The sequence below is a fragment of the Aulonocara sp. 'chitande type north' Nkhata Bay genome, linkage group LG12, assembly GCF_057382095.1.
Source record: "Aulonocara sp. 'chitande type north' Nkhata Bay isolate Kocher_YH1m ecotype deep benthic linkage group LG12, A_spYH_male_GT1.1, whole genome shotgun sequence".
Lineage (NCBI taxonomy): Eukaryota > Metazoa > Chordata > Actinopteri > Cichliformes > Cichlidae > Aulonocara > Aulonocara sp. 'chitande type north' Nkhata Bay.
The window spans coordinates 37,442,000-37,456,331 of NC_141355.1; the positions used below are offsets into that span (position 1 = coordinate 37,442,000).

A 14,332-nucleotide genomic window follows, 5' to 3' on the forward strand; every position below is an offset into this window, starting at 1 on the left:
AGTTTAACAGACAGCCTGTCAAACTAACAAGTACACCGCCCTGCTGCCTCAGAGTAACTACATGTAGCTGTCTCTTTCATCACCCCAGGTTAGGTTATTAAAAAGACAAAGAAGGAAAAAAAGCACTGCAGGGATTTCACCGGCACGTTATGCTAATTTATCTTCTTCCAGCGAATGTTTTCTCTTTAATTCTTTTAAAAAAATGAAATAAAAAATGTTTCCTCCACCCTTAACCGTCAAGACTGAATCTTCCTGGCCTCATGTGGGTGAGTGTGCATCCATGTGTCCGGCTCTGTGTAAAACTGTTGTGTGTTATAGAGAGTGCGTCTGTGTATGAGAGTCCTAATAGCAGCAGAGGCATCAATATTTCATGTTGACAGATGGGAGAGAAAGGAGGGGCCATCTCTCTCTGGATGTATGAGTGTGCGTCGTGTGTCTCCTCCTCTGGTTAGCAGAAAGTGGGCCACTGCCTCGTTGCCTGTGCTGCTGCTGCTTTGCTGCGTTTTCAGGAGAAACTCCATGTTTTATTCTGAGCTGGCTGCTGTGATGAGTCGCACAGGTTCTTCTGAGTAAAGGAAACAGCAAAGCTAAGAAAGTGCGATCGCTCGGAGGGGGAGGGATTTTTCAAAAGCAGTAGATAAAAAGCAACTGAATCACACGCTCGATTCCTGACAATCTCAGGAAGTTTTGACACTACAAGAGGCTTCTTGGAGTTGGTGCACACTTTTTAAAGAGCTTAAAACATGTTTTTAAAACTAAAGAGTTTTTAGAGCATTTCTGAGAGCTAAACAAAGACTAGACTGGATTCCTCCTGTCGTGTAAAGACGGGTTCATTAGTTAAACTAATCATTTTAAATTTGCTGTAAGTGTGGATGTGAGAGTGTCGGTTGTCTGTCCATAGTATAACTCACATTTCATCCTATATCATCTGGGACAGACTTCAGTTAAGTAAGGCAGCACAGACTTCTCGTTTTAATGCAGACTGACTGTGGTTACGTGCAGTCACCCTTCAAAAAGGACCAATCTGAGCCAAGAAAAGCCTGTGAAATAAAAGCTCATCTGTGCCACAACTGAATACTTTCACATGTTCTGAGATAGGAATTTGTCTTAAATAAAGGTGGTTAAAAACATATAGTCAGGGGGCCAGAAACAGGCCGCTGAATGGTTTTGCAAAATTGTAGAAAATATATTAACAGTATAATGTTTTATACAATTAATAACTTATTCATACTTCTGGTGTGGTGATGCTGGCACTGCTACAGACAACTAGAGTGGAAAGATGAATTTTCAGATCCTGTTTGACACACACAAATGTTTGATTTGGAAGATTAGTGCTGTCTTATTGTGTGTAGTACTGACATCACTGCGGTCCTCAGTGTACATGCTGGTGTAAAAACAGGTGGTTAAATCGCATGGCAACCTGAAAAAGTGCTGGATGTCAGTTTGTTGCTTCCACTTGCTGTTTGTTACAGGCCGAGTCACCGACACGGGATGTTTTGTGCAAATTTAGATATTTGGTCTGCTAAGCTTGCATTTTTTTCATCAGGGTAAAGAGAATCTCACTGCAGTTTTTTTAAATCAAGTCTAGTCTTACAAAACACTGAAGGACCCTGGGTGCAGAAATGCAAACTGAATGAATATACACGTTTCCCCAGCCTCGGCCATCTAATAATTCGGTGCAGTTGGCTCACAGTAACCAACCTGACAGAAAACCTCTACTATGATCTTCTGCAAGATGCACTTATGAATATTCATGAAGAATGTAACTCATCACAACTGCGTCTCAGCTCAACATGTCCGCAAAAGCATGGGGGCGAAGTGTTGAGGTCACAGCCCACACACCGTCTTCTGACCCCCGCGCTGACTGTGGTGCTAACACACAACACAAACCGGGGGGTGCAGCGGGCGACATCAGCCGCAGCACAACGAGCTGCCGAGGGCTCCGTGTGACATAAAAGGCGGAAAATAAGCCTATTTGTATGCACAGCTCCACAACTGGAGGCGAATAACAGGCTCCTGCTGAGACAGTAGCAGGTACTGCTAAGAGACACTCACACACAACCTGTTTAGGGCGGGGGAAAATAACGTTACATCCTCAGGCGTGTTTCACTGGCGAGGAAAATTGATCCGCAAAGAGATTTAGGGCGAAAATGGTTTACAAAAGAATGGGCACCATCTGTTACTCCACCCATAAGGACAGGAAAAGTTACAGGAAGTGTTTATGCTTTATATACATCGTATATCTTATAAGAGTATCCAATCACGGGAGTGCACGTTAGATTTTTCTGATGAAAAATAACTGTAAGAATCAAGTCTGCCACTCTTATATGGATATAAAACATTTACAAGTTATACTTCTTTATATACAGATTTGTTTCCATAAAGGCATCAGTATTTTCCAAAATGTACACCAAAGTTTGTCCCGCTCCTTAAGTCTGAAAGAGATTGTCACATTAATATAATTTTTAATTTAATAAGGACTGAAATGTAGAAATGTAATGAACAGAATAGCTGTTGCCTCTGTGTTGCAGGGCACATGTTTACAGGAGCATGTTTTGGTTTCATAGCTGCATTAATGTCAAGTTGATATATACTTTGCAAGCCAAGTTTGGTCAGGCTGAAGGTCAGGTTAGAATCCCCCAGAACTTAATCATGAGACATCCTGTGTGGCAACGTCAGAAATCCAGTGTGTTAAAGACACATGTTAGCTTTTTTGAACTGGGCCTCAGAAATGAAAGGTCACAAAGAACCGGGTAACAAAGGTCTCATCTGAATAATGTTACATTGTTGCAAATATCATAATCAAAAATATAACCATTACTGCATACGACTGGAAAACCAAATGCACTTAAGGTCTGTTAACCATAACTTACCCAAAGCCCTCCAGCGAGCTGTCAAACTCCACGAATGCAGGTGTAACAGCTGATCCGTGCAGGCGAATGTCATGGGGGGTTGTCATCGACACCAGGCACTTGACTCGGGTGAGGGGTACGGTGCTGCCCTCAGCGGAGCGCACGAGGCTGCGGCTGATGCGATACTGGCCATTGTCCTCCGCCGGCGTGGTGAAGACGCTGTCGGGGCCGAAGCCCTCCATGGAAGTGGTCATGCTGTCTGTGAGATTAAGAAGGCGTGGTTAGAGTCAAGACATGCAAGATCCACGATTCAGGACTGAAAGGTGGCTCCTGTTTGGTTAGCTATTCAAATCAATAACATTTTATTTATATGGCATCAAATGACAAGAACCGTCGCCTCAGGACGCTTATTAGTCTTACTTTACTTTTTAATTCATGACATTCAAAAGCAGAAAGATGTAATTGTGAAACGTGCAAAATTTTCTAGTTCTGTTTCAGTTCCTTCACTTTGTACAACACATACAGTATCACGCAGCTGTTTGTCTTGCTGAAGACACCTCTATTTAAAGCAGATGACCTGTGATGACATATGTGGACCCTGCCTGTGAATAGACACTCCTGTCATTTTGGTATGAGTCACAAACCGAAGCAAGTCTGTCCACATGGGTGAAGTTTCTCTGTGAGACCAGCATGAGGAATGCCCCGTCTACCTGGAGACTGTCCACGGTATGAGAGGGTTGACTTAACCCAAAGCTTTGTAGGTAGAGCTGTGAAAGGCTGCTGTTGCTTGGCATTTCTCTTTCCTCTTAGAGTCTAAGGATGCAGATTCATGCGAGTCCAAAGGCAAGAAGTATTCAGTCGATGACCCAGCAAACAGCTGAGTAAACACATGGAGTATGTTGATGGGTTAAGCCAAGCGTGAGCCATAACCATGTGAGGCACGAGCTGCATGCTCACCAGGACGACGATGACATGCAGGACCGGACATTCATGGATAGTTGGTAGATAGCGTGTGAACCAGCCTGTCACCGCTGCTGCTGTGCGGGCTGGCAAAGACCACATGTCTCCCTTTTCCCTCTTTCACTATGCAACAAAAAGGTTGCAGGTGGAGCAGCCCTCCCCTCTGCCAGCTCAGAAACCGTCACAGTTCGTGGGGGGTTTTCATAAGCTCAGAGCCACAACAATCAAAATCCACCTGCCCATGTTCCCAGATTTTGTCTCCAAGCTAATGGCTTCACGGAGCAAACCGCTACCACATCACTGTGCCCACCTATGGACCCTGTCTGGAGCTGGACGCCAGGTTCAAATTGTCTTTCAGTCCATTTTTTGACTCTATAGCTATGAAGTTTCTTTTTCATAATACTGGGTTGTTTCGAACGGCCTCTTTGCTGCCTTCAGTAAAGAGAGGGTGACCTTCATGCTTCGTCCGTGCATGCTTCTGGCACACGCTTTTCAGCTTCTCACTTTTTGCCCTCATCCTTTTCCATCTGAGGAAGAGATGAACCTTCATCTGTGTGTGATGTGAATCTACACTGACCACACTCAGAATGTGTGTTTATGTGGCCAAGCTGTTTAACTGCTGTAATAATCCAGCCAGAGATAAAACTCTGCCTAAGCAGAGGCTCTCCAACTGGATTATGGAGGCTATCTTCCCAGCATCTCACAGAACCAAAGGTCTCTCTTTGCCTCAGGGCGCATCAGGGGATTGGAAACCTCATGTGCCCCATTTAAAGGGGTCCCTGTGAGTGATATCTGTGCTGCAGCTAGTTGGCCATCACCACACACTTTTGTTCTGGTTCAGTGACAACTCTGGGGGCATTTATACATCCCTTCCATACTGTATGTGTGCTACCAAGTGAATCAACTGAAAGCGAACAGCTTCTGTTCCCTGAAGCAGAGGAACGAGGTACAAGACAGTCTCCCCACTGAGAAGCTGGGCTCAGTCAGGAGTGTTTATCAAACTGAGGGACGTATATGTGCAGGAGGGGCCTCAAATATGTCATTACAGGTCATGTGGCTTAAAGCTGTGGTTCAAAGGTGTCTTCAGCTGGCACACGCAGGGACGTCATATTCCACACTGTACGTACTGCATGTTGTTCCTCTTCTTCAGGGAACCAGACTACAGTCATAACGTTTTGTTCTAAAGTCAGAAACCTTATTGACCTGTTAAACTGTAAAGAATGAGGCCAAGAATTAACATGACCTTCCCTACATATAAGAAGGTCTTAATGGAAAGATAATACAACACTTCAAGATAGTTAAGTTTAAATTTGGCTATTACAAGTTTCAAAATCAAACTTTAAAAAAAATCCTTAAACCTTAAAAATAGCCTGATTTTAAAACCCCGGAGCAGAAAAATATATGTTTTTTCCTCACTATAGAGGCAAATGTGTAGTCGGAAACCCAAAAGAAATACAAATGAACTTTTTACTCTTAGTTTAAAGCAGCTTGTTTCATCTCCCCATCTAACAGTGGTTTCTCTACTGTCCTAAAAATGTCTTGACAGAATTCCAGCACTTCAAATTTTGCATTTGTTTATTCAAAATAACATTTATTTTCCAATTAGATTAGATTCAGAGAGAGTGGTAAAAACCCCTCACAGCTTGGTCCGCCCATGAAAACTCCCACAGCACTGAAAACACCGACTGCGAGTAGGCCACATTAAATCAAAGCTGGATTTTCATCGCCCCAGAAGGGCGATAATAACGTCCCGCGCTAAGGTAACATATTTCACCTTCTATTGAGAACATGGGTCGTCTCATTTCTAAAGAGTCAGCAGATGTGACAAAGACGAATTGGATGAAAGCAAGAATTACAACAGCCATCAATGGCAGCTAATAAACCAGACTCTTCTCACAGAGAAAGATGGCAATATGTGCTCTCCCAGTGGCTGTCTGTAAAGAGCAGTAATTACTGGGGCCTTGATATCCATTCTCAGCTGGGAGGAGACACAATAAGCAATTAAGACATGCTGAGAAGCCCAGAAAATTACAAACATTAGCAGCTGTTGATGGAAAACAAGCCATTTGCATTACATTCACAGAGGCGAGCCGATCTTTGTTTAAACATGGAGTTTACACGTCGCTTTAATCAGTGGACAAGAAGACCGCTCTAACAACTTCCTGCTTCCAAAAAGCAGTGGATAAAAGGTGGCCTCATATCCACCTTCCAAAAAGGTGGCTATGAGCGTGCTCATCTGTGTCGCCATGTTAGCCATTTGATACTCAGGCTTCACGCCGCTTCTCAGCCTGTGACAGCTGGGATCAACTCCAGCGCTCACGAGATCCCAAACTGGATAAGCGGCTAACAACACGGATGCAAGGAAGGACACCTGATTAGGTTTGCCTTCTATCTTTGATCCGGCACGGAAATGAGGAGCTCTGGATAAATTGTAAAGTTCATACGTAATTAATTCCGATTGTTCCTCCGACCACTCTGAAAGCACACGGACCATCTGAGCATTTTAATCTGGCGTTAAGGAACTAAGCAAAGCTCATACTCTAACATCAGATGTTATTCTTTGGGGAATTCATCATAGAGCAAAGAAAAGATGATTCTCCTTTTTTTTTTAAAAGCTTTTGTTAAAAAATAAAAAAATAAAAATGACACTTTCTCCCAGGAGAAGCCTGCATCACAACGGCAGATGGGAATCGCTCCCAGGTGGCACATCCTTCATAGCTGCACTTGGAAGGCTGCTGTGAAAAGAGCTCTTCAATTCTCAGCTATTACAAAGTGAGAATTTTACCTGTGTCGGTATAAGAAACTATATTTGTTCGACTAATACCAAAGAACGTTGTGTGATAGGTGATAAAACAGAAACACAGAGGTTTCTAAGGTGGTTACCTTTTAGTCGGCACTTTAATAATACGTTTGAGGCCTGTAACCCAACTATAACAAATACTTATGCAGGCAGTTTAATACTTTATCCTGGGATAGATTCTATCTGTGTGGATGCAGTGTGTGTAGTTGGTATGATCCAGTCTATGCACTTGGTAAGTGTAACCGACTGACAGCTGATAAGAACACCAAAACCCGACTTGTGTTTTATTTAATATCTCTGACAAAAAACACTTGTAGGAATATTTCACCGGAGATCTGTGGAACAGTGAGTACAATGATCGAATGTTACAATCTTACTTCTCATCTCGGCGTCGTAGCTGAGAGAGCTCGGTTTGTGGACCCGGTAGTTCTTCAACAGCTTCTTGTCCCAGGCGCCACAGTTCAGCGGGTTCCCGAGCCGTAAGAACTCCCTGAAGGGGAAGATAAGCAGGAAGTCAGGAATAAAGAAAGAACAAAGAAAAAACAATTAGGCCAGTATCACTGCTGAACTTCCTTTATTTCAGTTTAATTAACCTTATTTAAGTAGCGCTCCTGTTTTAAAATAACCTCAGCCTTTGTTTCCCCCCCACTGTTACTGAAAATCCAAAAGTCCTTTCAGTGGCTTTGAGAAGAGCGCCTTTGTTTAGGCAAGGAACTAAACTAAAGCTTGCCTTCACACTTCAATCATCCTATTAACAACATGTGGAAGGAGGAAGTGAGCATGCATTTGGCTCGGCATCAACACGGAGGTGTTTTTCAAAAGTGATTACTTCTATACCCAAATGCACATTTTGCAGATACGCTCCCTAATATGCACATAGATGGTCCTCAGCCATAAGTGAAACCTTCCCAGAAATGAAAGGTACAAACTGGTGTCCAAACTTTTGCCATTAAGGATGCAGAAATCTTTTAAATATAGTACCTGGGCCGTGCTCGTGTAAAGCATGAGCCTCGAGGCCTATTGTACTCTTTTAGGCGCATTCCTGTTTTTCAGTGACACTATTACATAACCAATTAAAAACAACTGCTGGGTTTAGTCGTTGCACTCCCACAGGGTCCCCCTGCCATACTATGTCCTTTATGTTCTCATTAAGCAGTGAAGCACATCCTAATTGGATGCAGTTTGTTAAGTCAGCAGTTACTTCCGCTCCTCAAAAAGCTGAGGTTTACAGCATTTTCTGTCTGTTTCAAAGTCAGTGACATGGTTGACCGGCATGTAAGTGACACGAATGCAAAGTGTTGCTGTGATTGTTTGCGTCTGCTGTCAGAGCGCTCGATGTGTGACACCAGCGGCTGGAAGCAGACGATATCAGAGCGGCACCGAGGAGGCAAAAGACTCTGGAGCTTTGCTGCTGGCTGATGTTGACAGAGCAGAAACAAAATAAAAATGGGAAGTAGGGCTGGGCCATATTATACCGTTCACGGTAATACCGGTATAATGTTAGGCAACGATAGGAAAATGAAATATCGCGATAGAATATGAGTAAAACGCGCATGCGCAGTGCCTTTGTTTTCATACGCACATGGCCGATTGTTGAGTGAAACAGATGAACCAGAATTGGTTTGTAAAAATGGTGCAACTTCCGTGATGTGGAACTGGTTTGGTGTTTGTCCGTCAGATACACGACAAAGCACATTTTTTTGCAGAACATGCAAGCGGCCATCGTTATTGTCGTATTTGTCCGACTAAGATGCCCTTAAATCTGGGAGTAATCTGGGTCCTAAACTCCGTATACTTCAGGTCAAACGAACACTGCAGCATCACTAAGAGTTAAAAACTGTCTAAATTCTTTCATCTTTAATAAAACGATCAGCATTGCTGCTTTACCAGGTGTAACTATGAAGTTTAACTTCCAGGCATCCATGAAAACAAAATGTATTACATTTAACGGAGTTAGAAGTTAGCAGGAAGCTAGCGGAAGTTAGCTCGCTAGTTTCGCTAGTTACCTAAGCATGATATAGCATGTTCTGACTGAGAGATTTCTGAAAAAAATCAAACGTACAGCTCTGCTATCACTTCCAACATAAATGAAGACAGAAAACTAAACAGCAGTGACGTTTGTAGGGTTACTGAAGTTGGGCTAGCTGGTATATAATGATGTGCTACGTGATCGCTAGCGACACAGCTATGTTAGCATAGCATAAACACAGTGAAGCTGGAGGACAAACACTAACACTTTTCCACTTATAAAAGTTAACGTTAAGGTTCCTCATGGTTAGAGACAAATGCAATCGCATGGCAGGATGCTGTAAAAGGACCAATCTTCAGTCAGGAGAACAACTGAGATAATCCGTCCACAATACGAGGTTAGTCATTAATATACTGCAACAACATGGGAATAGAGCCGCTGCCAGAGAATTCAACATTAATGAATCAATGGTACAGAATTGGAGGAAGCAAGAAGAATGAGTTTAATAAAGTTTGATTTATCTGACTGCTTTGTTTCGCTTAATGTGCCTTATAATCCCGTGCACCTGATGGTCCGAAAAATACGTACTGCACACTGCAGTTTAATGTTGCAAAGCACCTCTTTTTAACTTCAGTGGATATTATACATGGTTATGCTCAGGATATGTCAGCCCATTTCTACTGGAAATGCCTTTTGGTTAAACTTTCAGCAAGGAATTTGCATTTGCACTGTTACATTTTTATAAAGCTTTAATGTACATAAAAACCAGCTTCTTGTTTAAGTGAAAATAAATGGAAGGTTGTCTTTTTGCGCTAGTAATGTTGTGGAGTTGTATTTTGTCTCGCATCAATTATATCGTCAGTTATATCGTTATCGCAAATTTTCAAATATATATCGTGATAAATATTTTTGGCCATATCGCCCTGCTCTAATGGGAAGAAGAAAAAAATAAGAGGAGTGGAAATATGAAGGGTAGGCCTGACAGGGAGGGGGGGGGGGGAATGAAGGGAAGGATGGGGAACAGGCTGACAGACAGCGATACGTGTACCCCCAGCATAAATCCAGCTGGAGGGAGAGAATGTGAGCCAGGCAGGCTGCATTAACATATGAAAACAACCAACCATGTGCATGTCAAATAACTTTCAGTCTTGTCCCTCAACCCCAATCTCCCATCTCACGTAACAAGTCAAGCGGGAAATGAGAATCACTCCGTTTTGCCTGCATATAAAATCAGTCTTCATTCAGTGAAACCCGACAATGCAAATGCACATTAGCATGATAAAAAAACAAAACTGCTTTCCAAGAACAAAATGATTTTGTTCATAAAATATTATTTGCTCCAAGCTCAGGTCTGTGCAGAAAAGTCCAGACAAACACTTTAATGTTTAAAAAACCCTGAATGTGAGGTATTACATCTCTTCATTGTTCTCAGGTTTTTGTGGGTCTGTCCTTTGGTTTCTTATTTACTGGTTAAATGGAGTAAAAAAAAAAAAAAAAATCGAACTTAAAAATAATGTTAGACACGTGTCACAAACATGACTAAAACCAATTTAAAAAACCAGCTACAACCAAGAAACAGCTGAACGTCAACTTTCCCTGAACAGCCGACCTTCTCTCTGAGACTTTAAACTGCACACGCTGGGATGTTAATGAATGAATGAATAATTAAATAATTATTAATTAAGGCTTTCTTTTGTTTTCATGTGGAAATAATAACCTGGACCGATATTTGGTTATGAATGAGATTTAGATCCCTCCTCCGTCTAACAGTTATGGACAGTGATGGACCTCCATAAAGCAAAGTAACGCACTGCCTTTTCTTTTTTGTCTCTAATACTTTATATATCTTACTTCACCACAGATAAATCTGTTTTCATGTGATGCATTTGTTCACTATTTAAACCTGGTTGCTGATTCTGTTCCATCAGCAGTAAAGTACCTCATGAAACGGTGTGCATCAGAGGTTTATTGTGCTTAGAATTAAGAGTCTGAGAGAAAGCCTCATAAAGATTTGGGTTTGATGTAATGTTGGTTAAGGGGGTCTGAGGTTGGGTTTAAGGTTGTAGTATAAATAGTAATTAGTTAGACTAATAATTCATATTTTATTAATATAGAAGATGTTGATTGGCTCCAGCTGGGACTGCATTCTTTGATCTGGAAAAAGAAAGGCTGTGTCAGAGTAAACGGACTGTGCAGGTGTCAGCTGGCGATAGCACCGCTGATGTTAGCCAGACTCACCTAATCTGACCTTGTGTGTTTCTGTGATGTTAGTCAAGGATTTCATCTGAAACTTCATTTAGATTTTCAAAAAAAAAAAAAGAATAATAGTTAAAATATTTGTTTGAGTTGTCTTGCTTTTATGCTTTTATTTTAATCTCTTTATTATCATCTGAAACAGTCATTGTTGGGGCAGCATTTCAGTGTTGAAGCTTCTCAGTTTAGGTTTGTTGGTGCCTACATCATGTTATCAACATGGCCAGCTTCAGTACCTGAGTGCTATCGGCTGCAGGGCCTGCGAGGCCAGCCTCTCGAACATCCTCTGCAGCGGCGGGTGCAGAGGGTGGTCTTCATCGCTGAGGGCCTGGCTGCAGCGCTGCAACAGTCGCTGATGGTGGCAGGCTTCACACAACACCTGCTGGTTCCTCTCGCTGTTCACCAGGAGCTGCAGGATGTTGGCGACTGCCAGCTGCAGGTCGAGGGCATGCTAGGAGGAGCAGAAAGTTGGAGAGCTAGACGTTAAAACCAAGACTAAGACTTAAGCTTAGTTTAAATCGCCCTGTAAAGAGGCAAAAATAAGCAAAATCAGGAAATTGTGAGAGGGTGCTTTGGGCAATTCACTGATTAGTAAGTTAATTACCTGCATGTAATCATTCAATACGACTGACTTTCCCCTAAAACACACATATGTAGCTGACTCACACTGTCTGGCTGCCGTCTGACGTGAAAAACCCAACTGAAAAAAGGCACTTCCTGCCTGCAATCAAATCCCTTCACCCACTTTGACAGGAAGCACATTGCCTTTCATTTCCTCACCTCTGGCTGGCTGTCAGAGGAGACGGAGGGCAGCAGGTCCACCATGGCCAGCACGGCCCCTGGGTGAATGACCACCATGTCTGTTGAGGACGATGAGGAAATGGGGTGGGAGGAGTTCGTTAAGTGGAGCTTCAGGTCAGTCAGGGCTTTCGCTGGTGCAGGGGGCCCCGACGTGCCGTAGTAACCGTGTCTGGGAGCACAAAGGAAGAGAGAGGGAAGTCAAAATTGGCTTTTTCAAAGCAAGCTGCATGAAAATATTCACATAACATTTCACACAGAAACAAAAGGTAAAAATACTGTGAAAACTTTGCTCCTGTAAATATAAACTTTTCTTTTCATAAAGGATCAGAATGTTGAGTTTTTGGCCACGGAGAAGCCTGATTGTCCCCGTTAATGGAAGTTTGTTTACTCTCTAAACCACTCGAGTCGCAACTGTTTACAACTCCTGCTCTGCTGTAAAATATGTAAGTAGCTCACAAAAACACAAAATCTTATTCATAATCAAAGTCGCAGGATCTTCCAGGGCTCAGGGGGAAACCTTGCTCTCCTCCCAACACTGATCAGTGTAAGCATTGTATTTAACACCGACTGTAACTTTAGTCAACACCAGTCGAGTTGTTTGCACACTTCAGAGATCGAGGTGTCAGATGGCTACAGTCCCATCCAAAGCAACAAGCCCCCTACCCTCCACCCCCCACTGTGCAGGCAGCAGAGAGTAGGAGATGTGCAGGGGCCTGCACTCGGGCAATTAGGCAAAATAGGTGTGTTACTGCGATGCAAATCCCTCCCCAGGAGAAATGCAGAGCTGGAAAGGTTACAGTCAGCATAAAATGCTGGGGGGCAAGAAAATGAACCAGACTGTTGATGTTCACAGCAGCTGGTGGATTCTTTAAACTGTTTTTGGATTCTTCAGAATCGAATCACTCGTTTAATTGATTATCCGCTGCCGGATAAAACATAAAAATCTCCTTATGTTTGCCTCCTAGTAGTTTCTAACTCGGCTTTGAGTTGCTGATTTATTTCATTATTTGTTCTGATTTCTTTTTGTTTAATCTGTGAAGTTCTCAACTATACATTAGAAAATCATTAAAAGCAGAGTTCGCCTGATTCAGTGATAAATGCAGTGTAATGGAAGCAACATGCTTTGGTAAACGCCAGCTGTGCTGAAGGTGGTTAGAGCTCACACAAGCTACAGAGGAGGAAACCAAGACTAAGCCGGTCAGGTTTTCAGGGATTACAAACCTTTATGAGTGCAGGTCATACCTTAAAGACCTGTTAATATAATATTATCCCAACAGAGTACTTCATTCTCACTCTGCACAATTATTTGTGGTTTCTAAAAGTGGGACGTGAGGCAGAGCTTTCAGTTATCACCCCGTCCTCCGTAACCACCCAGACGGGCACCCTCTCTACTTTAAGATTAGGCTTAGGAATCACCCACTTTTCATTTTAAATCAATTTTAATTTTCTTCCATTTCATTTATATGATCGCAACAACAGTTCGCTTAAGACCCCTCATATTGTAAGTTAAAGACCGTAGACTAATACAGAAACGACCCCCTTTGAGCGACACTTGACAACAGCGGGACGGAAAAACTCTTGTTTTACAGGAAGAAGCCTCCGGCAGAAGCAGGCTCAGGGGGGGGGCGGCCATCCACCGGCTGGAGACGAGGCCTTTATGTAGCATTAACCTCGTCTACTCCTCACTCTTTTTTCCTTTCTCTTTTCTCTTTCCCTTCAGCAGATGATATAGGGGATTATTGGAGCTTTTAACTAATAAGGTAAGGTCTTAAACTTGGAGAATAAAGCACCTCGATGTTACTGGTGAGGTGTATTGGTGCTATATTTAAACAAATGAACAGAAAAACTGAATCGGTGCAAACATTATGAATCTGATTTATTCTCACAATGCCTGATTACTGTGGCCCAGGCACCCCCCGTGTTTCCTGTCAGGTGTTTTGTGTAAATGGAGACTTAAAGCTTAAAGTGTAAAATCTTGCTTTATTTTCACGCTGCTGTTTCAGATTTAGCTGGCTCAGCGTGGACACGGTCTAAAAACATGAGGTATCCTAGCGTGCAACTGAAAGAGTTCCTTTTTCAGACTAAAGAACATTAAAAAAAAAAAACAAGAACAGCTTTTTCATGTCACTGTCATAAACATGATGATCACGGCGCTGATTGCTGCAATTTGCACATCACAATCACCGCCATGTTCTTCAAGGCAAAACTCGCTGTTTGAGCTGAGCAGCAAAATGACACCAGACAAGCTTTTGTTTTTATGGAACAATGAAAAAAATTAAGTATTTAGCAACTTTCTTCATATTATTCAGGCTGCCAAATAAACCTGAGTAAACTAAGGCTTCCGATCATAAACAGACTTGTTGAAACTGAAGTAAAAACACAGGAAGCAACTGCGACGCTATTAAATCCACAAAGAAGATCTTATAATGAAGTGCATTAGCAAGGACGAGTGCCCCATCATCTCTAATTGTCAAATTAGTCCTCCTCATGAATATGCAGTGTTGGAGCCGATCCAGACAGGCGGAGGGGGAGAAGTCTGCAGGGGAGAGACCCTCGGCCTCACCTTGACAGCAGACAGCAGAGCACATTTAAAATGTCCCGACCAGTTTTCCCTTTGTAAATGAAATTCAAATAGGAGCAGAGATTGGGTTTTTAGAGAGAGAGGGGCAATTTCAGCAGATAGAAGAGAGGACAGAG

General features: G+C 42.6%; 1 protein-coding gene across 8 annotated transcripts in view; it reads right to left on the reverse strand.

The window, feature by feature from the left end:
* wdfy3 (WD repeat and FYVE domain containing 3) overlaps window positions 1–14,332 on the reverse strand; it is a 120,867-nt gene that overhangs the window by 51,621 nt on the left and 54,914 nt on the right. For all 8 annotated transcript variants that reach the window (XM_086315479.1, XM_086315480.1, XM_086315484.1 and 5 more), the window contains 4 exons: window positions 11,615–11,804; window positions 11,071–11,285; window positions 6,990–7,102; window positions 2,874–3,111 (listed from right to left, as the gene is read on the reverse strand). In XM_086315479.1, the coding sequence (XP_086171605.1) occupies window positions 2,874–3,111; window positions 6,990–7,102; window positions 11,071–11,285; window positions 11,615–11,804 (756 nt within the window). The remainder of the gene's footprint in view (window positions 1–2,873; window positions 3,112–6,989; window positions 7,103–11,070; window positions 11,286–11,614; window positions 11,805–14,332) is intronic.